The sequence below is a fragment of the Benincasa hispida genome, chromosome 1, assembly GCF_009727055.1.
Source record: "Benincasa hispida cultivar B227 chromosome 1, ASM972705v1, whole genome shotgun sequence".
In the NCBI taxonomy this organism is placed as follows: domain Eukaryota; kingdom Viridiplantae; phylum Streptophyta; class Magnoliopsida; order Cucurbitales; family Cucurbitaceae; genus Benincasa; species Benincasa hispida.
Window position 1 is genome coordinate 11,122,013 of NC_052349.1, and position 21,683 is coordinate 11,143,695.

Sequence of the window (21,683 nt, forward strand, 5' to 3'; positions counted from 1 at the left end):
TAAGGCATGTGGTATCCAAGGAAGGTGTCTCTGTGGATCCTACAAAGGTGGAGGAAGTTACGGGTTGGGCTTGTCCAACCACGATCAGTGAGGTGTGCAGTTTCCTGGGGTTAGCAGGCTAGTACAGATGGTTTGTGAAGGATTTCTTTCGCATAGCCGCCCCATTAACTCAGTTGATCCGGAAGGGAGCAACATTTGTTTGGAATGAGGCTTGTGAAGATAGTTTCCAGGACCTCAAGCAGAGGTTGGTTTAAGCCCCAGTTCTTACAGTATCGGACGGATCAGGTGGTTTCGTCATTTTCAGTGATGCATCCTAGAAGGGGTTGGAATGTGTTTTGATGCAGCAGGGTAGAGTAGTTGCTTATGCTCCACGTCAGCTGAAGAAGCACAAACAGAATTCTCCCACGCATGACTTGGAGTTAGTAGCGGTGATTTTTGCTCTCAAGATCTGGAGACATTACTTGTATGGAGAAAAGATACAGATCTTCACCGACCACAAGAGTTTGAAGTACTTTTTCACTCAGAAGGAGTTAAACATAAGGCAAAGAAGGTGGTTGGAGCTAGTAAAGGATTATGATTGTGAAATTTTGTACCACCTGGGGAAAGCAAACGTAGTGACTGATGCTTTAAGCAGAAAGGTGGCCCATTCTGCAGCTCTCATTACCAGACAGACTCACTTATGTAGGGAACTGGAGAGGGTAGAGATTGCAGTAGTCGTGGGGAAGGTCACGGCACAGTTAGCACAGTTGTCGGTGCAACCAAGCCTAAGGCAGAAGATTATTGATGCGCAGCGAGACGACCGTTATCTGGAGGAGAGAGTTCGTAGGGTGGAGTCAGGCCAGGATAACGAATTCTCAGTGTCAGCAGAAGGTGGCCTTCTTTATTAAAGGCATCTGTGCGTGCCGGCGATTAGTGACATTAAGGATGAGTTGTTGTTAGAGGCTCATAGTTCCCTATTCTCGATCCACCCTGGCAGCACCAAGATGTATCAGGATCTGAAGCGTTACTATTGGTGGAATGATATGAAAAAAGAAGATACGGAGTTCGTCAGTAAGTGTTTGGTGTGCCAGCAGGTGAAAGCCCCAAGGCAGAGGCCAGCAGGCTTGTTACAACCATTGAATGTACCCAAATGGAAGTGGGAGCATGTGTCTATGGACTTCATCGTAGGGTTTCCTCGGATAGTTAAAGGTTTCACGATGATATGGGTCATTGTAGACAGACTTACAAAGCTAGCACATTTCATACCTGGAAAGTCCATCTTTTCAGTGGATAAGTGGGCATAGATATACATGAAGGAAGTGGTAAGATTGCATGGAGTGCCCGTGACCATTGTGTCGGACATAAACCCTTGTTTCACGTCTAACTTCTGGAGGAGTCTCTAGGCGGCTTTGGGGACCCCATTAAACTTCAGTACAGCATTCCACCCTCAAACTGATGGGCGGACAGAGAGATTGAATCAGATACTGGAAGACATGTTGCGTGCCTGTGCCATAGAGTTTTCAGGAAGCTGGGATGCTCACTTGCACTTAATGAAGTTTGCGTACAATAACAGCTACCAATCTGCAATTGGGATGTCACCCTTTGAGGCCCTATATGGGAAGAATTACAGGTCCCCTGTGTGTTGGGATGAGGTAGGAGAAAGGAGATTGTTAGGATTTGAATTGGTGCAGACAACGAATGAGGCAATACAAAATATCAGGGCTCATATGCAGACAGCTCAGAGCAGACAGAAGAGCTATGCCGATGTAAGACGTAAGGACCTGGAATTTGAGACTGGGGTGAATATGTCCTTAAAGGTGGCACCCCATATAAGTAATTCTCGAGTTGAGGAGAAAGTGTCCCGAGATCATTATATCCTCGAGGTCCTGGAAACGAAGTAGCCCTGTACTACCAAATTGGCCTTGCCCCCATCGTTGCTTCAGTTCATAATGCTCATGTCGATGCTAAGAAGAGTTACAGACCGTCCACGGTACTAACGAGCCCTTACGATGAAAGAACTAGCTAGCGAGGAGGCTATAAGGGATCCTCCCCAGAGAAGTAAGGACATGCGCATGTCGGGAAATTGCTTGAAAGCCTGGCAGAACCACCAAGTTCAGGAGGCCCACCTAGGACGAGAGGATAAGATGAAGGCCCTATACCGAAGCTTCTTCTACGAACCGATAATGTTGAGGACGAAATTCTTTGAGGGAAGAAGTAACATCCCGCACGCTCTTATCTTAAATTATATAAATGAAGTTTAGGTCGTTTTCAAAGGAATTACTAGTGAACTAGCATAATTGAATTAGAATTAAAGTTAAAGTGCAGAGATAAGGTGCAGGAAAATTACAATTTCTAAACGCAAGGCAATTTAGGCAAGAATGATAGTCCGAGAAAAAAAGAATTAAATGTATGAAGTTGGATAAGAAGGATTAATTAGTTATACTATTTTTCTTTATTATATTTTTTAAAAAAAATAAAAGGGGACCCCACCCCCATCCTCTCCCAATCTCTCTCGCTCGGCGCCCCCCCTCATGTTTATCGCACCGCCGCACCTTCACCACCCCTCATAGCCTCACGGCCACCTGGCGTACCCTCCACAACCGAGAGCTCACGCCCCCTCATCGGATTTCGACAGTGCACCCCCCACCAGACCGGTATGAGCGAAAACCTATCATTACAAAATCGGCAGACGCGCGTCGCCACTCGTTCGAGCCAGACCTACCGCCGACCGCCACGGCTCCCTCACTACCTCCCTTCACCGCCCATCGTGTCGATCTCGCCCAATCGGTCTAAATCACCGCCGCCACTCCAGCCCCTAACTACCGCACTCCATCGTTGTCTACCAGTAGATTGAGCTGCTACCGCCTCCAGCCGGGTTCTCCATCGTCCATCGTCGCGCTGCCTATTTTCTACTGCGTGGGTCTTCGTCGGACGCTTAGTTTTTGGTAAGATCTATTTTGTGGTTGGGTTTCTTGAAAGATTTTGGATGCCCACTAAGTTGGATTAAAGGTTAAATTAGTCACATTATTTTGATTTTAGATTTGAGCTTGGGAAACTACAGCCACGACTGTCCAGCGGATTCAAGATTGTTCGACAAGAGTTTTGGTAAGAGTTATAGTCCTTATTGTTGGCTTGTGGGCACGCTTTGATTACTGAATTAAGTTGACTTAACCCTTGTATCTTTAAGGTTCTAAGTTGTCGTCCATTGGGAGTTAAAATCTGTTGGAAGGAGATTTTAGAGTGGTTGTTAATCAAGTTCCTTGGGTAAGCTTTTGGGTATTATGGTTTTGACTCTGAGATGTTGCAATTATTTTTTGGACTGAACCTTAATGGTTGTATTCGTATGTTAGGGTCGTTTCTTCAAACCGCGGTCATCGTTTGGTTGTCTGAGTTTATCTGTGGATTTTCGATTAAGGTAAGTAATCTTACCACTGGAACTGTCCACGGGTTAGGCTTTAGTTGGATGCTAGCATGATGAGTGTATGTTATGGTAAATGTTAGCATGTTGATTGATAGTATGACCTGAATCAAAGTATGTTTTGGCACAAGTTCTGATTTGTTTACTATACACCTAGGCACTTGATTGTTAGTATGAGGTGGTATGTGTTTCTATATGTTGGTATCTGATTTGCTGATGTTGAGACATACTTGTTTGTTGTGGAACTATGATGTTAAGATATATATGAATGTTGTAGAATATGTTGTTGAGGATTATGTGTATGTGGTAGAGCCATGGTATCGAGGACTACATGTATGTCATAGATTCGTACGGTGTTGATTTTTGAATGTTGAGACTGTGTAAATGTCCTCACTGATTATTTAGATGCTCATCAGTTTTTGTTTCCTTCGGAATTCACCAGTTTTGTGTTTCCTTCGGGATTCACCAGTTTTGTGTGTCCTTCGGGATTCACCAGTTTTGTGTGTCCTTTGGGATTTACCAATTTGTGTCTCCTTCGAGATTCACCAGTTTGTGTCTCTTTCGGGATTCACCAGAGATAGTGGGCATACTTAACAACAGTAGGATAGGACTCAGTCTTTTACCTGTTTCATGTGTGTATATGTGCCATAGGTGGGTATCTAGAGAACATAGATGCCTAGCCTGACCCCAGTGGTGGGGTTACTTACTGAGTATTTCATGCTCATTCTTTCTTATGTTGATGTTTCAGGTAAGGGTAGAGATGCACCGGCGATGGCGCAGCGGAATTCGTGATCGTGCCACTGGGACTAGTTTTTACGCTTCCGCATCATGAAATTTAGAGTCCTTATTTTTTTCACTTAATGTTTAGTTTTACTATTTGAAACTTATTATGAAGGATTGTTTTTTTTATACTTTTAATAGTCTTTACGAATCATGGGTACCCTATTATCGTTTTAACAATTGCATTTAATAAATGGCTTTTGAACTTCTTTTGTCTATTTAGCATTTATTTCAACATAAAGGAGTGTCGTTTTAAGTGCCATGCATGCATGTATTTTAGTAACGGCCTAACTTAAGTCCTAGGGGTCGAGTCGTTACATTTTTTTAACTCATCACTAACACCCAAAGATATAAATTGTTATGGTGGCTAATTATTAACAACCAAAAATGAAATGACACGAAATTGTTTGGATGGATTTGCCTTGAGATTTTGTTGGCCATTTAGATATGATTTTTTATATTTATAAGAATTTCCCTTTTATTCGTATATATATATATATATAAATGGTTAGAATAAGTATATTTTACTAAATATATGGGTTGTGCATCTTTGAAATATACCGTGTTTAGTTAGGTAATTTCCAAATTTTTTCTTTTTTTTTTTTTTAAATTTCTTTTCCTCTTATATTTTCCCCTCTTCGTTTTCTGGTTCAACCGTACTAGGCGCAACACGGGTCTTTCAGTGTCATTACATTGGTCTCCTCTCTTCCATTGTCATGTCACCATCGATCTAGTACAATTGCCACAACCGTATAGAATAAATTAAAGTGAAAGGTTGAGAGATACGAATTCAATATTTGGGCAAATGTTATATATAAATTTATTTAACATTTTTCTCTTCTCTTTAATTATACATTATTTTTTGTGTGAAACTTTTAATGATTCCTATTTTTTCCTTATATCCCCATCTTGAAACTTTTGGAAAAACTACATGTTTATAAAAACACACATTTTCAGCAAATTAAATGTGACTATTGCAAATAAAGTAATCGCCATTTCTATAGTTTTTTTTATATAAGAAATTTGATGTTTGTGCTACAACCCACATATGTTTGTGATGATTGCCCCTCAAATTTGCTATCTTTGCAACTCATGATGAGGAGTAAATTGAATTATAATGAATGCATGAAGAAAGAAATAGAGAAAATAAGAAAGAGAAATTTAATCTTATGATTTTTTTCTTTTTTGAAATCTCAGTGATGATTCAATTATTATATCAATTCTCTTTCATTTTTTCATTTTATACTTTAAATTTTCTTTTATTTATTTCGATAGAATAAATTTATCGTTGTAAAATCAACTAATAAAGTGATATTTGTGAATTCTTTTTATATTTTCTTAAATTAAAATTTTATTTTCTGGTGTCACCTTAAGATCTGTAATTGATATTAAAAAGTTGTTATTGACTTTTTAAATCAAATAGAAAGAAAAGATTTTGTATGGGGTTTTATAAAAACTTCTAAAGTATCAAAGAAACTTATTTTTTAAAAATAAGAAGGAGATTCATTTTTAATAAATAATGAGAAAAAAATCACATTCATCTGGACCAAAAAGAAACATAAATGTTAAAATTACAATTACACTATTTTTTAGAGTAAGTTGTTTAGTGTTTTAGTTGAGAATTATTAAATGAAGTATATATTTTATCATTTTAGATATAATATAATATCAAAATTGTGTTCTTTTTAAAATTTATCACGTAAATTGTGAATTTTTTTCTGTCTATGGTTGTTCCAATTATCAAGTGAGAAGTCAAATAAAATTATAATGGTTGTTCCAACTGTAAACTTAGTTAGTTGTGAAAATTAAATATTAAACTAAGTTAAACTCTTCCTAAGATAAATGGTTAAAATAGGTTGTTTGTCAAATTTGTTAATTCATAATTGTAAAGGTTAAACTCTTATAAATTGTTAAAATGGGTTGTTTGTCAAATTTTGCATTTCTTTTTTTTAAAAAAAGGTTTTCAACCAAACTTTTTCAGAAGTATTAAAGTGTATTGAAAATAATTTTTATGAAATTAAAAATGATATCCTCAAAAAAAAAAAAAAAAAAAAGTCAAGTTTGAATGTGATCATGAAAGGAGATTTTAATCACTATTATAATATGAAATTACATTTAAAAGTCTAAAATTAAACACTAAATAAATCCTTTTAAATCACACAAACATTCTAGCAAAACAAGTCATCATCAAAATTTCTATTCTAAATATTCCAAATATATATATATAAAAAATAAAAAATAAAAAAATTGCAAGTCATTTTATATTGTTGTGAATTAATCTAAAATAAGATATATATAGTTTTCATCATAATTATTTTATTATTTTTAATTCTCATGCTAGATATTTATAATTTAAACTTAATAAAATATATATTCACTTGTTATTGAAAATTCACTAACAAAAGTGATGTTTTAAAGATTTTTAGCCACGTGTTTTATAGCTAATATAATTAAAGAAAAAAGTGACTGTCTAAACAGAAACAGGTATCCAAAAATGCATTTTGTTTTAAAAATCTAAAGAAGTAAAACTAGATTTGGGTTAACCTGAAAATGGAGCTAAAAATGAGCATAGATCGCCATTAAGTGACCTAATTTCACTTGTATTTTAAAAAGACAGAAATATGGTTAGAATTGAAATAATAAAAATAATATATTCAAATTTGTCCAATATAAACATACCACCTCTAAACTTTTTAAGGTGCATTCTACTACTAAAAAACATCAATTTTATATCTTATCAATTATATAAGAGGGAAAAAGAGTAATCAATGTAACAAACAACTACGGACAACAATGGTAGGCAAATGCACATTGGAATGAAATGAGGAATTGGTGGAATACAAGAAGATTGTCAGAAACCGAAATAAAGCGAGAATGTAAAGAATCGGTTGATGGAAAATTTTGGGATAGATTTTACATTGTGGTTTTTTCTATATGACCTTTTTAAATAAAAAAAAATATTTAAAAATATTTACATTTTATAGCAAAAGTCCAAAAGTGCTTGGTACTTTTGGAAATTAAGGCTATAAATTATAAATATTTTTTGAAATTTTCTATTTATAAGAAATTTGATTTTTTTTATTCCGTATATGATTCTTTTTAAAATTAATTATCAATGGAGTGATACTAGTAATTAGTTTTTATTTTTAGCTTTTCATTCTCATTTTCAGACAAAAGTGTAATATTTCATCAATTTGAACAAAAGTGAAAGTTGAGTTCAAATAAGTGTTACACCCCTTAGAACAAAGCCCAAGCAAAGAAAAGGCCCAAGTAATGTGTAGATGGGCTGATGGGCCAACAAAGGCAGCAACGTAAGGGCCCATTCCTATCTGACTTCTTAAAATAGTTAGCCTCTCCACATTTTCCAGAATTAAAGTCGCAGAGGCCGCGGGAGTGGAAGAGGGAAGAAGGTTGAAGGTTGAAGGTTGAAGGTTGAAGGTGGGTGCCATGTCGGCGGAGGATTTGGAGAACGGGGAGTTTTACTTGAGATATTATGTGGGGCACAAAGGGAAATTTGGACACGAATTCTTGGAGTTCGAATTCCGACCCGATGGCAAGCTTCGCTATGCTAACAACTCCAACTACAAGAACGACACCATGATTCGCAAGGAAGTCTACCTCACCCCGGCCGTCCTTCGGGAATGCCGTCGAATCATCTCCGACAGCGAGGTCAGGATCTCAACATTTTGTCCCTTCCTTTATGTCTCTAGGGTTTCCTTTGCATAGTCATTTTTAGGGTTTTCGTATGTTTTCTTGAACTTTATGTTTCTCTCCTCCATTGCTTCTGTGTTTTTGCGATGCTTCAATACGGTTCTTTTACTGTTTTTCTCGTCCACTCTTTGATATCATCAACTTCGCCCTCTGGAACGTTAACCGGACCACGAGAATGAGATTCATCCTGGAATTCCCCATTGAGGTCGTCACCGGCACAACTCGTTATCGAGCTTGAAGACTTCGCGTTGTGCCCAGTATTCGCCTTCGAGTCCACAACTCGTGTCGTGCTCAAGCTCTGATAAAGGGAACCTTATTTTAAGTAAGTCTCATTAATGGTGCGAGAGATGGAAGGCCATCCTTCATCATTTTCAAAAACTGGGGCAAACAACATCAATCCTCCCCAAATTAGTTCATCCGTAATAAAACCCTTACTTCCAGCATTTCCATTTGTTAGGCTAGCTAAAAAATAATTTTTCGTCGTGGAAACGGACATTTGGTTAAGTTAGAAAGAAAACTTAAATAAAATTGAAAAACAGACATGAGATCTAAGTTCACCGTGTATGATGTCCGAGGGAAGAAATACTTTCGACACTCGACAAAGATCAATTTAAGCTCCATTATGACTTAAAACTTAAAGAAAGACCAGTAGGCATAACAATAGGACTTCAAAATTTATAAAACATGTTGAATGGAAAACGATCCAAAGTAGTGTGAGACAATCTTTTAACTTTTGAAAGATGAAATTTGATCCTATTGTATGACCAAGTGAAATCACCAATTGAAATAGGGAGATCAATCGAAGTTCATAAAGAAACCTATTGAACTATCTTGTATGTAATTTGTCTCTTGAAGATCTCTTGTGACTCCACCTTGTAATAACGAAGTCACTGGAAATGCACCACACCTTGCACTGTAGTTGGAAAGAGCCTCACGCTCGTCTCAAAAGAATATTTCAAAAGAATTTTACCTCACTAGGGCCACTGAAGATTTTTTAGATGTCCATATGCTGTTATTGAATGGAATTTCTCATAGATCTGAAACATCATTCCATTTCTCTGAAGCTATGAGAAAGAAGATGAGATTATTTTTTATTTTCTTCTTACTCTCTGAATAACATGGCACGTTTCTGATTATGAAGGAAGAGATGTATTTGATGTAGTGTTTTGGAATTTGGTCTGTTTGTCGATTGCCTTGAATTGCTTCGTTTTTATCACCTTATGGAGCCCCAAATAATTAGTTTACTGTTGCCTTGCCTCTGATCAGATTATGAAGGAAGACGATGTAATTTGTGTAATGTCTTTGGAATTAGTCTGTTTGCTAATTGACGTCAAATGCTTCATTTTTATATCACCTTATGGAGCCTCTAATAATTAACTAGTTTCCTGTTGCCTCTGTTCAGATTATGAAGGAAGACGATAATAATTGGCCAGAACCTGATCGGGTTGGACGACAGGAGCTTGAGATTGTGATGGGAAATGAGCATATCTCCTTCACTACATCTAAGATCGGATCTCTTGTTGATGTGCAGAGCAGCAAGGATCCTGAAGGATTGCGGATATTCTATTATCTTGTTCAGGTAAGGCTTAGTAGTTAGTCTTCCATGTTGATTACTTTTACGTGGAAGCTTTTCTTATCTGTCTTTAGGCCTCTAGATTCTTGCATTCTATCCTTTATACGCTCCACACTTAGGTCTTATATGCGTTGTTTTTGTCTGTAGGATCTGAAATGCTTTGTATTTTCTCTCATTTCACTCCACTTCAAGATCAAGCCAATTTAAAGACGGGCCAGATTTCCTGCGGTGCAATTTGAGGAACGTGTACTTCTCCAAACTGTGAAATCTTTTTTGGGTTTTGAGAATTCTTTACCGTATAACAGTGTTTGGGTGGTGTTGAATGGTTTGATTTTCTGAATGAATATGCAAAATTGGAGATTTGGAATTTGTATTGTTTTTAGAGTTTCATTTTCAGGAATTCATATTGATCTTGCTGTTGTTGAGGATGTATCTGTCATAATTTGTTTTTACTTAAACTGGCATTTGATAAACGTGAACTAATTGAATGGATGGTGTTTAACCGGAAATCAAATGGAAAAGAGCTTCTTGAGTAAATAATGATCCGACCGTTGTATTGAAGGTGGAAAGCGTTAAAATTTGGTCTGCAATATTTAATATTGTTGTAGTATTTATATTTTGCTGATTGTTCTATATGATATGATATGATAGAAAACTAGAAAACTGAGTTGAGGTGGATGAAAAGAACATGGATTTAGTGTATTTTGTTACTTACATACACATGAATAGTTAAAGAGGGAGAAGTAAAAAATTTGAAGGTAATTCAAAGGGGTATTGGGTCAGGCCATCTTCTTTTTAATTCAGATTTCCACCTAACTTCCTTGAGGTTCCCATCGAATCCATAATCCCTCTCCATAACAAGGTTGATACCCTCATCTGAGTACCAACCGACTCCAATACAGAGAATGCCATCCTTTTTGACATCAACATAAGCAGTGACACCACCTGGAAGCCACAGCATGGTAACATCCTGCATGTCCATTTCTTCCTCCCCAAAGTAAACTGGGTTTCCTGGTAACCTCCTTTTCTTTAACGTTTCTGTGCACAGATACACGTAAGGGACGGTGGCTGCATTACTCTCTTCACCAAATATTGGAGTCCCGCTTACTTCAAACACCTTCCACGATCCTGTAAGTTCTGATGGATGGGTTCGCTTCCGTTGAGAAAATGGCTTCAAATCAAACTCTACATCACTGTTTGCAATCAAGTATTCTCATCCCATTACTCAAGTCTTTGGCAGACGTACAATAAACTAGTCTATAACCAACTAGTCTAATAAAATCAAAAGAACCATTGTTCTGCTTTAATACGTATATATTAAATAAAACTCCATACCGCCAGTAAACCAATTTGTAAAGTTAATAGATGTTTTTTTTCGGCCAAAGACGATGGAAGCTGATTCAAGTTATAAAGGCCATAGAAAACTAATATTAAAAAACAATAGAGAGAGATTCAAAACTGTTAAATCCAGTGAAAAATAGAAACAGAAAATATCTCCTTTTTAGGGGTGAGCATCGAAGCATTAAACAAAGCAGTCGAGTTTGGTTTAAGACGGTCCAGTCCGGTTCTTTTTTTTCATTCTTTTTCTATTTCTTTAATATTTTTCTTGGTTTAACGTGTTTGGTTCTTTTTCTATTTTTTTTTTTTTTTTTATATATTTAGATATTTTTTAAGAAAAAATATACGATATTAATATATCCGTTGGGTTCGGTTTAAATGTCGGTCGGAGTTAATTGGTTTTTAACAGATTTTTTACAAAACCGATCTAATCGGTTTTTTTTCAATCTTTGCTGGTTTCGATCATTCAGCTCGGTTTTTCAGCTATTCCAATTCACCTTTATTCCCTTTGTGGAAGGGGTGAAGAAAAGAAGAGAAAAAAGATACCTTATGTCAGACATATTTGCAGGGCTAACCCACTGTTCTTCATACACAGCAACTCTTAGTATCTGTATGTCAGATCCGCCACCACTAAATTCAATGGTATGGACGATACGGAGCCTTTTATGGCAGCCTTTTACTAAACACTAAAATGGCCACATATCAGCACACTTCCTAACTATCATTGGAAACAGGAAAATAAGATGCAATTAACTAAATTTAGTTCACACTAAAGAAATCCAAATGTATTGCAAAGATTAATGACAACCCTGGATACAAACATTCCACCACTAAGATCCGACCGCGTTTGCATAATAAATGTGGGTATTTTTTAAAATGACTCTGGCCAACAAGTCCAATTGCTAAGGCTTTTGAATTTGCGATCAGTGCATACCTCAAATAGTCTGTGCAATTTTTGATTAACGAAGTGAAGCCTTTATGTGTTGTTAGGTATCTTCTATGAAGTAGAATTCATAGACAGAGGAAAGAACATTTTTATGAGCTAGATTAATCGAGATAGAATCCTAGACAGAAGATAAGTTTATGGATGGATGGCATAGTCCGTTCATCCCATTTGAGCTCGGAAGATTGTTTGTTGTAAGGTCTGAGATGTACTGGTATCTTCAATTGAATATATATGCCTCTGTACTAACTACTAAGTTGTTAGGTATCCAAATCTGCAAACAGGAAATACCCAACAAGACAAATCCCAAGAAACAGAGCAATGCTCTAAGATACTTTTATTTATATACTTCAAGAGAAAGAACACAATGGATTTATTTATATACTTCAAGAGAAAGAACACAATGGATTTATTTATATACTTCAAGAGAAAGAACACAATGGATTTATTTATATACTTCAAGAGAAAGAACACAATGGATTTATTTATATACTTCAAGAGAAAGAACACAATGGATTTATTTATATACTTCAAAAGAAAGAACACAATGGATTTATTTATATACTTCAAGAGAAAGAACACAATGGAAATCCACAGTACTCAAGAACAAGAAGATAATAAGAGAAATAGCCCAGCTTCTCCAAAAGCTGGAAACTACAGACCAGCCAATTCGAGGGGGCTGAAAATCTCTCCTCCAAAAGCTGCTCCAGCTTCTCCAAAATATTCCACAACCCCTCAGACTCTTCCTCTCTGTTTCATAACCAATTTCGTGGTCCTCTCAATACCAAGTGGTCCCCTCAACATCTTTATTCAATTTCCATCCCCCTGATTATTCCCTCCCTCACTTATGATTTTTGGTGTAAATCCCCTTCTACCCTTTCTCTTATATGTGTGAATAATCGGGGGGTTTATCAGTGTGCAGCATGGAACAAATGCTGTTACTAAACGCTGTGTACTGAAAGGCTACGCAGAAATCACATAGTTTCATTGAAAGCTTATTTGAATCCGTACAATTGAGCTGAGCAAATGGACAAGAGATCCTTTATTTGGTCAATTCTCTCTCCTTGAAAAGGGTTAAAAAAAAAATAGGGAAAAAAGAAGCCATATTCTCTATTACATGAAAGAGGGGGAGAAAAAAAGAAAAAGACAAAAAAAGGAAAAACAGATTAAAGTGCAACTAAGAAGAGGAGTTGCTTTCTAAAAATCTGTCCCCTTGCCTAATCAAACTCAAGTATTTCTTTCAAACTATAAAGAGCAGAATAAGGCTCTTCGATCTGTTTCTTAAACAGCAAATAGGTGCCCTGTTGAGATATATGTATGCATATATATATTTCCAATCTCAGAGATCCTTGCTCTACTTTCCTAGACACTGTTGACTTCAATATCAACAATTTTTTTCAGCACCACAAAATATCGTTTGTGGTTCCAGCCTAGAGCTTGCAGGGAGGCAAAAAGACCAAAATGGGGGCAGGAAGACAAGATGAGGGAAGAGCAAAACAAACACAGAATGAGGGAAGGGAGATGAGATGGAGGGGCCAAGGGAAAGGAGATAGGGAAGGACATGAAAGGAGGAGAGCATTTTCATAACGACTAAGATAGCCTCAAGTTTAGCATCATGAACTGGTGTGTACTAGTTAGTATAGAGAAACCATGAACCAAAATAGAACTTGTGCCCCACTCATGAGTAATCTTTCGTAGTAGCCTCAAGTTCTAGTTAGTAAATAACTAGAAATAGTACACTCCAGTTGATGATGATACAGTTGCTTCATGCTGACCAACTATTGCATAGTTGAGAGCTTGACACAATGAGTGAGACAGAATCTTGTGTGGGAGGGAAGCATCGAAGAAAGACAAGGGAGGCATGCAACAATGATGAGATCGAGTGAAAAAGAAAGTGATGAAATCAGTACACCAATTTTGAGAGCAACCACTAGTTTTCTCTCAAAACTTCGATGTAATCACAACTTTTTCTCCTTTTCTCTGTGTTTCTTATTTTTTTTTTATTTTTAAATAATAAAGAACAATATGTTGGTCGATTGGTTGGAAGTGCTTTTCTAGTCACACCACCTGGTCGACATCGACTGAAATGTTAGATTGATAAACCCTAGTTTGGTTCCTTTTTTGGGTTTGATCGTTTACCCCTATAACTACAATATTATCTTTTACAACTTTGAAGAAAGAGCATCTATGAAGAATTTATATTGTAATATTTTTCTCAAAGATGGAAATCCTTAAGCTATTTCTATACTGTCAGTTTGTTATCTAATGTGGAGTTGTCAGTCCTCCCACAAATTTTGAAAGTCCTTGGATGCAGATTATTAAATTCTGAAGGAAGTTCTCTGATTTAGAGATTGATGAATGGTCCTATCAAGCCTTGTTAGTATCATAAGAAAACCTAGAGCCTACAAAAAAGTAAAAGTTATCCTTTGAATTTTTGTTCCGGAGGTGCTCAATAATCAATATATACAACAGAATTGCTAAAAGGAATATTGACATTTTCTTTGTCTCAGCTGGTGTTTTTTGTGCAAAGATGGTAAGTATAGTATGTTCCTATTCTTCTGATAATATGCTGGCCACCTATTGGCATGAGCTATTTAAATGCTTCAATCTTTGATGGGTTTCTCCTAATAACAGTTCAACCGTCCTTCAACTCATTTCCAGAACATTCTTTGGCGGCTATGCTGGAATCCTTTTCTCAGGGGTGGCTCTCCTTTGAAGATCATGGTTTGGAAGGAAAAAAGGGAATTTTCAACAGGTTGACTCACCTCAGTGACATTTTTTTAGGATGTAAAACAAACATGACTCTTCTAGTTGGTGATCCCCATTTACAGAACTCTATAAATATGCTTTGACTGCAGATTTGCGCCATTGGGAATCTTTCTACGATCACCCTGGCTTTTTAGGAATATCTCACATACTTTTGTACATCTTCAGTCGGTCAATATGTCATATTGTTTTCTATCAAAAAGAGAGAGGAAAAGGAAAAAAAGAACTCACCTTGGACTTGAAACAAAGAGAAAAGGAGGTCATCTTAAAACAAGTAGATATATGAAGAAGCCACAATGCAGTTTACAAACTTAACTTACCTGTTCGAACTTGAAAGTTGGATTTATGTAATAATTGGTATCATCAACATCACCCACTGGAATGTTAACAGGACCACGAGAATAAGATCCATCCTGGAATTTCCAATGAGATCGTGATATGGCCTTAGTTCAAATAGAAAAATAGAGAGAAACAGTAATATTAATCAATACTTTTGACATTCAGACAAAACATTAGGATTAAATTGAATAACAAAAATGCAACAAAAGCAAAGAAAAATTTATTACTTCAAGCATTTCCATTTGTTAAGGTACAAATTGGATTAATCGAGGTGTGCATAAGCTGGCTTGGACATTCATGTATATTTTAAAAAAAATGTTAGAGTTAATCTACAAATAATTCTTCATCGTGGAAATTGGTTCAACTAATTTTTTTTTTTTAAAAAATATTAATAAGTAAAATCGAACAACATAGACAATAGACTTGATAGGAATGGTATTAGCGCGTTATATTAAGAATAGATTAGGGGGGTGTTTGAGGCAACAACTATCCTAAGTCTATAATAACCACCTCTTGTTATGGTAAATACTATTTTTTGTCTCCAATTAGTTACAATCAACACTATTTCAAAATTCTCATTTGCTACAGTATTTACTATTTACTACAATTTTTACTATTTTACATTCATCATTTTATCATTTTTTTATTCTTTGCTACAGTGTTTACTATTTCCTTCTCAAACTAAAATAGTTTACACTTCAAACACATACAATTATAACCCAAACTAAAATAATCTACACCTCAAACACAAACTATTATAACCCAACTATAATAACCAACTCCTTGCCTCAAACGCTTCCTTAGTAATTAGTTAGGGAAGTTGTTATGTTATGATATTAGGTTATATAAATAGAGAGGGGGAGAAAGGAGAGTAGTTAGATAATATTTTGGTATATGAATTAGGGCTTGAGAGAGAGATCTCAAGAGAGGTAGATCCAAGTTCCTCAAATTTCTTGGCTATCTTGTAAATTTTTGCCATTTACATTTCAATATAGTTTGATTGTGTTTTGGTTCTGATGAGGCATGAGATCAAAGTTCATCGGTGATGATGCCGGAGGGAGGAAATACTTCCAACACTCAATAGAGATCAATTTAAGCTCCAATATGACATGAAACTAGAACCAGAATGCAAAACAATGAAACTGCAAAATTTATAGAACACGTTGAAGATGATATCCAAAAATCTCATCTATTGAGAAACACCAGTACACAGCAACAAGGACTGCAAACTATATAAAACTGCAGATAGTAGTATCCCCAGTTCCCTTTTATGATGCATTCTGCACTAATTTCGTGAACAGTACAAGTGCAACAAAAGATGGCAAAATGATCAATTTTGTAATAAGCTCAATTTGAGAAAAATGATCTATGAATCAATCTACTAGAGAAAGGAAAAGAACCATACCTCAAAGAAGACAAGGCCGGGCTCATTTCCCATGACATCGTCTTCCAGGACGTCACTTTTATCAAAATTAAAAGACTCAAAATTTGGCAAACAGTAATTTTTTGGGCTTGCGCCTACCATTGTTTCCGAGGTTGAGGAAACATCTCCACGGTTTAGGGGTCCTTCCCCGTAAGGATTTAAAGTCACCCAATTTACTCTCCTTTTGATTTGATTTGTCTTCCCCCCAGATAAAGACCGCTCGTCCTCAACACAAGAAAGAGTATAGCAATCATATAGGTTTTCATTGTTGTTTCCAATTTCAATTGGCTCCATTTCTGCAGTGATAGGAGAAAATACGGCGCCCACCCCTTTCCATATCCCACTTACACTGCTAACAAATGTATTCCATATTGGCTTAATTACAGGTTCCTGAAAGTAGAACAGACTCATGGCGTTATTAGGAGATTCAATTGAACCCGAATCAAGAGAGGGGAGAGAGTACCTGAGTTTGAAGAACGGTTTCGACCTCCATTAGCATAGCACGAGAAACCATAATTGTGCCACCTTTGTTCCTCTTACTCTTAATGACCCTTCTACCTTTGGGGTTCCTTCTGGCTGCTCTATCCCTCTCTTTTTGGGCGTTGGCGAGCTCATTATCCACGCTCCATACGTTTTCCTTGTTACCCTTGAGTTTGGGTTTAGGATTTGAATTGCGGTTGTGAGGCTTGCTTTGGGATTGTATTGGAATGGCCTTCTTACTGAAACGAAAATTGGAGATGAAGAGAGAAGAGGGAAAGAAGGATTTGGTGGGAATGGAAGTGAAATGGAGTCCTACAAAGTGATGGGAGAGATGGGGTTTGGTAGGAGCGATGTTGTGGGGAAAATGAAGAGAGGGCGATTGCATGGTTCTGTTCTGTTCTGTTCTCCGATTCGGGACCGGAAAGCAGTGCAACAGCGGTGGGGGAGAATGAGAAACACATCCGCGTGCTGTGTCCGCTTCCCAGAGTTTGGGCTTTTCCCACATTTCAATTTCATATTCAGCTCATTTCTAAAATGGGCCGTGTTTTTCCCATATTCCATATTTAGTCCAATTCTTAGATGGGCCGGCCCAAATATTTTCGGCTTTTCCCACATTCCATGCTCAGCTCAATTCTAAAATGGGCCGGCCTAACTATTTTGGACTTTTTTCAAATAGATTTCTACGTAAATAATTGTTTTTTTCGGCTATATTTTCCAAAAATGTCTTCAGCCTTGTATTTTTTGAACGAAGGCTTTTTGTAATTTTCTTTTGGGATAAATTTACCTTTTTTCTTTTTTTAAAAAATATATTTTTCATCATTGTTTGTGTGTAATTATTCCCTTTTTCTTTATTTATATTTTTTTATCATTAGTTTTTGTGTAATTATTATTTTTCATTAATAATCGGTGTACTTTATGTGTTGTTTAGACACGCGTGTCTAAGATTGATATTTCTTATTCTAATACCTTTTTAAATATATTTTTTTTTTGTAAAAAAATTATTTTTATTCATTTTTCCTTTTGTTTTTTTTCATCTCTCCTTTTGGCAACAGAATGTTTGTGTTTTTTTCCATTAGCCAATTTTTTTCATGCATTTTTTTCTATTGTCTTCATGCATTATTTCTTCCACCCCTCCTCTTCATCTTCGTTTTTCATGTTTTTTTATTTCATTTTTTTGTGCTTTCAATTCAATTTTCTTCATGCATTCTCTTCTTATTCCCTTTATCTTTCTTCATGCAATTTTTTTTAGTCTTTTCTCGTTTATTCTTTTCACTCTTTTTTTTTTTTAATTTTTTGATTTTTATTTATTTGTAGATTCAATAAGTTTTTTAGACGTTCTTCCTCAGTATTGAAATTGGTTAGTTTGAAATATTTAAATGTTGTGTATACATTGCACTGTTTGTGAATTCTATTATTTTTTACTGTATGATAAGGTATATATTGTGCATACATTGTATAATTTGTGTATTCTATTATTTTTTACTATATACTGAGTATATATAGATTTTGTTGTTATATCTATTTGTATACTAAGATATATATGATATATGAGTTATTTTTAAAATCATTCCACATAGATGATTTATTATGTCTTTCATTTTACATGTACTCTTACTGTTCAAATTTTATATGACACTCGTTTCAACGAGAAAGATAATTGCGATAATTACAAAGTGGCTGAAATAGATTTTCATCATCAAATGTCCTTTGTTGAGTTTCAACAATTAGTAGTTGATAACAATGTAGGCAATTGCGGTAACATTAAGATTTTTGCGTGCGTTGGATCAAAGGATTTTATGAAGAAGGATTTGAAACTTATAGAAGATAATGATGTTAGATAGTTTATTCTGCCTAATTTCCAGTGGTGTTGAAAAATTTTGCTCATTGATTATTGTTTTTTCAAACAACCTATCAAATCAATAGTCTTGGATAATATATCTCTTAATGAAGCTATGAGTAATATTAATGATGATGATGGTCATTATTACGAAATGACTGACTTGTCGAAGATTTTCCCTAATTTCCAAGTTAAGATTGATGACATGTTTCCTTCAAAAGATATGTTGTTGAATGTTATGCGAGCTATTGTAATTAAAGATAACTTTCAATACCATACTGTTAAATCAAATAAGCAAGTTTTGGTACTAAATTGTCTTGTCGATGAAAGTAAATGGTCGTTTCGTGCTCGTCCAATTGGAGATGATGAGAAATCTACATGGATAATTGCAAGTTTTAATCATGAGCATTCAATGCTCTTTAGATATTGTGTTGACTGACCATAGACAAGCATAATTTTCTATTGTTGAAGAGTGCATCAAGAAGAAGATTAACATTGATAGTAGTAGTTCAATTACGCTTAAAGATATAGTGAATTATATTCGGATTGAGCATGGATTTGACATAACTTGCCAAAAAACTTGGCATGCTCGAGAAGCTACTATGAATAAAATTCGAGGATCACCTAAAGAATCTTTCAAGATGATTCCAGCATTTGTTTTTTAGTTGACTATGCGAAACCCTGGTATATTCTTAATATACTGTAGTTGCTTTTATATATTCCATAGTTCATATCGTATACTTTTAATATACTGTAATGTATGTGGTATATTTTGTTAGATTGATACCAACATGCAGCGGAAGAGTTCAGGATCCATAAGCGTTCTAATTCATTAATTTTGGTTAAAAAGAAACATGCTAAAACAAAGTATAATGGGTTTTAAGAACATACCTTGACCGAACCAACGAAATTTCTATTTTCAGCTGCTAAATCCTCCGAATCTCTGTGTAGACCACCACAAGATCTTCCCTACTATCCTCCTGGTGCTCTAGATTGAGTTGTGGGACTCAAAATAAGCTAGAATCAAAGGGAATATGGAGAAAGCTCACTGAACCAACCCATTGAAGTGATGGAAAAATAGGCATGCGCAGCGGAAATGAGGATCAATTTTACTCTAATTGCACAAATTAAACATACAACCCTAAATTAATTAATTAGGATTTTTTTTTGAAATATTACCTTTGAAGTTCCCGAAACTCTTCTATCTTCGCTCGAACACAAACCGGAAAACCACTAGAGCTGACTTACTATCCTCTGGACTCATAACCGAGTTGTGGGACCCGATGGATGAAGAACTCGAGAGAGAGAAAGAGATGGAAATAGAAGATGGATTTTTGGGTTGGGTTTGGGTTTTGAATTTTTCTCAAAAAATAGTAATTTTTTCCAGTCGAAATTTAGAAATCAATTTTGGCAAAATGTCAAAAGTCTTTTATCCTAATTAAAAGCCCAAATTTATAGAAAAAAGCCATGCAAAATTGCATGAAACAAATTCATAAAAACTCAACACCTCAAAATCCACTATCTAAGTGGAGACATTTTGACTTTTTATGATTTTTTTCATGTTGACTAATTTTGACCTCCCGAGCATGAATCCACATTCATTTTCTCGAAATTTAAATCACATTTGAATATAAGGTCGGTCAAAGTTTGACTTTTCAAAACCAAAAGTCAACTCTTTGACTTTTTACATCTTTGACTATTTCCATTATTTCCGAGCTTCCGAATATGAACGTATTTATATTCTTGATATTTAAATCACATTTAAATATTAAAGTTGTATCTCTAAATTGAAAAAACCGACCATTATATCACATATACTTGTTGGTTTCTCTCTCTTCACCTAATTCGAACAATTCGAATTATTCTATCATGTTGTTATAAGTTTATTCCATATGAGCTAGTAGGGGAACCTAATGGACCTATAGATCATGGGCTCCAACGATCCGAGATTAGCTGGCTAAACTCTTTAGATGGAGTTAATCAACATTCGTTAACTCACGGGTCATTCCACTATAGTCCCGTAGTTGTACTCCCCTCACTATAGATATATTTGTGTTCATATAATATAACCATGATTAGTAAGCTAATCCTTCAAAGGTTGTTCGTCATCTCGGTTGGGTCATAAAAACCGTTTTATCCCCGAGACTACATCTTATTTCTTAAGTTCCACTGATCCTCTAATGAACAATTGGTTTAAGGTCCAACCTATAAACATAACCTCTCTCGGGCCAAGGAGAGGGTGAGGCTCCTTGTTCAAGACTTGGATTCAGTACTAAAGGGAACAATCTATCTACCATCCCTATAATGGGTAGGAGTGAATTTCGTCTTGCACCCTATGTTCCCAACTATCCACCTGATTTTACCCCTGAAATGGAAGGCTTATTGGGCCAGCGATAATGAGCTGCCCCCACCTATGCAGATCTAAGGATAATTTCTAGTGAACAAGAGTTCATAGCTAGCTCAGGATTAAGATTAAGTTACCTAGGTCATCAATTAACGAAATAGTCAGTTTTATACATTAAACGACATTTAGAATGTAAAAAGTGACTATTTCATGGTTCAGTCTTATGTAAAATCTTTACATAGGATGCCCTCATTTTCATGTCTCCACATGAACAGTTTAGGATCACATCGTTTGTACTAACTACAAAATGAGCCGCATCCATAATGTCCCCAAAATAAGGCACCCAAACTTATTTATATACTATAGACCATTTTTGCTATATATTTGAACTTGATCCACATTTATGTCACTATATAAAGTTCAAACTTAAACTTAATAGCCTCAGATCCTTAGTTTATTGGATTCATGAATATAGAATTTTAATTTACTAAAGATTTTCAATAACAGCTTTATTGAACAAGAATATGATATTACAAACTACGAGTTTTAGGACATAAAATCCAACAAACTCCCACTTGGACTAAAACTCCTAGTAAGATCAAACGATGCTGAATTTAACTGTGAGAAATTAATATTACATATGAGTACAATAAACATATGAATACAATAAACTAGGGCATTCACGCCCAACATAATCTCCCACTTGTCCTAGTTTAGAAACACAGTAGACCTAAACTCTATAGGTGACCCTA

The 21,683-nt window shown here is 35.6% G+C and overlaps 2 protein-coding genes across 3 annotated transcripts; one reads left to right on the forward strand and one right to left on the reverse strand.

Moving 5' to 3' along the window:
• The first annotated feature begins 7,536 nt into the window (after window positions 1-7,536).
• On the forward strand, window positions 7,537-9,913 carry LOC120073274 (protein mago nashi homolog). The gene is made up of 3 exons (XM_039026017.1): window positions 7,537-7,846; window positions 9,291-9,467; window positions 9,609-9,913. The coding sequence occupies exons 1-3, from the start codon at window positions 7,625-7,627 to the stop codon at window positions 9,666-9,668; spliced, it is 459 nt and encodes a 152-aa protein (XP_038881945.1). The 5' UTR covers window positions 7,537-7,624; the 3' UTR covers window positions 9,669-9,913.
• Window positions 9,914-10,129: 216 nt separating this feature from the next.
• Window positions 10,130-17,270, reverse strand: LOC120073259. Of its 2 annotated transcripts, none has more exons than XM_039026007.1 (5): window positions 16,734-17,270; window positions 16,253-16,660; window positions 14,829-14,921; window positions 11,346-11,485; window positions 10,130-10,654 (listed from the first exon to the last, which is right to left on the reverse strand). In XM_039026007.1, the coding sequence occupies exons 1-5, from the start codon at window positions 17,253-17,255 to the stop codon at window positions 10,225-10,227; spliced, it is 1,593 nt and encodes a 530-aa protein (XP_038881935.1). In that variant the 5' UTR covers window positions 17,256-17,270; the 3' UTR covers window positions 10,130-10,224. The 2 variants fall into 2 exon arrangements, with proteins under 2 accessions (XP_038881935.1, XP_038881928.1); XM_039026000.1 differs by having other exon boundaries at window positions 14,829-14,951.
• Between the last annotated feature and the right edge of the window lie 4,413 nt (window positions 17,271-21,683).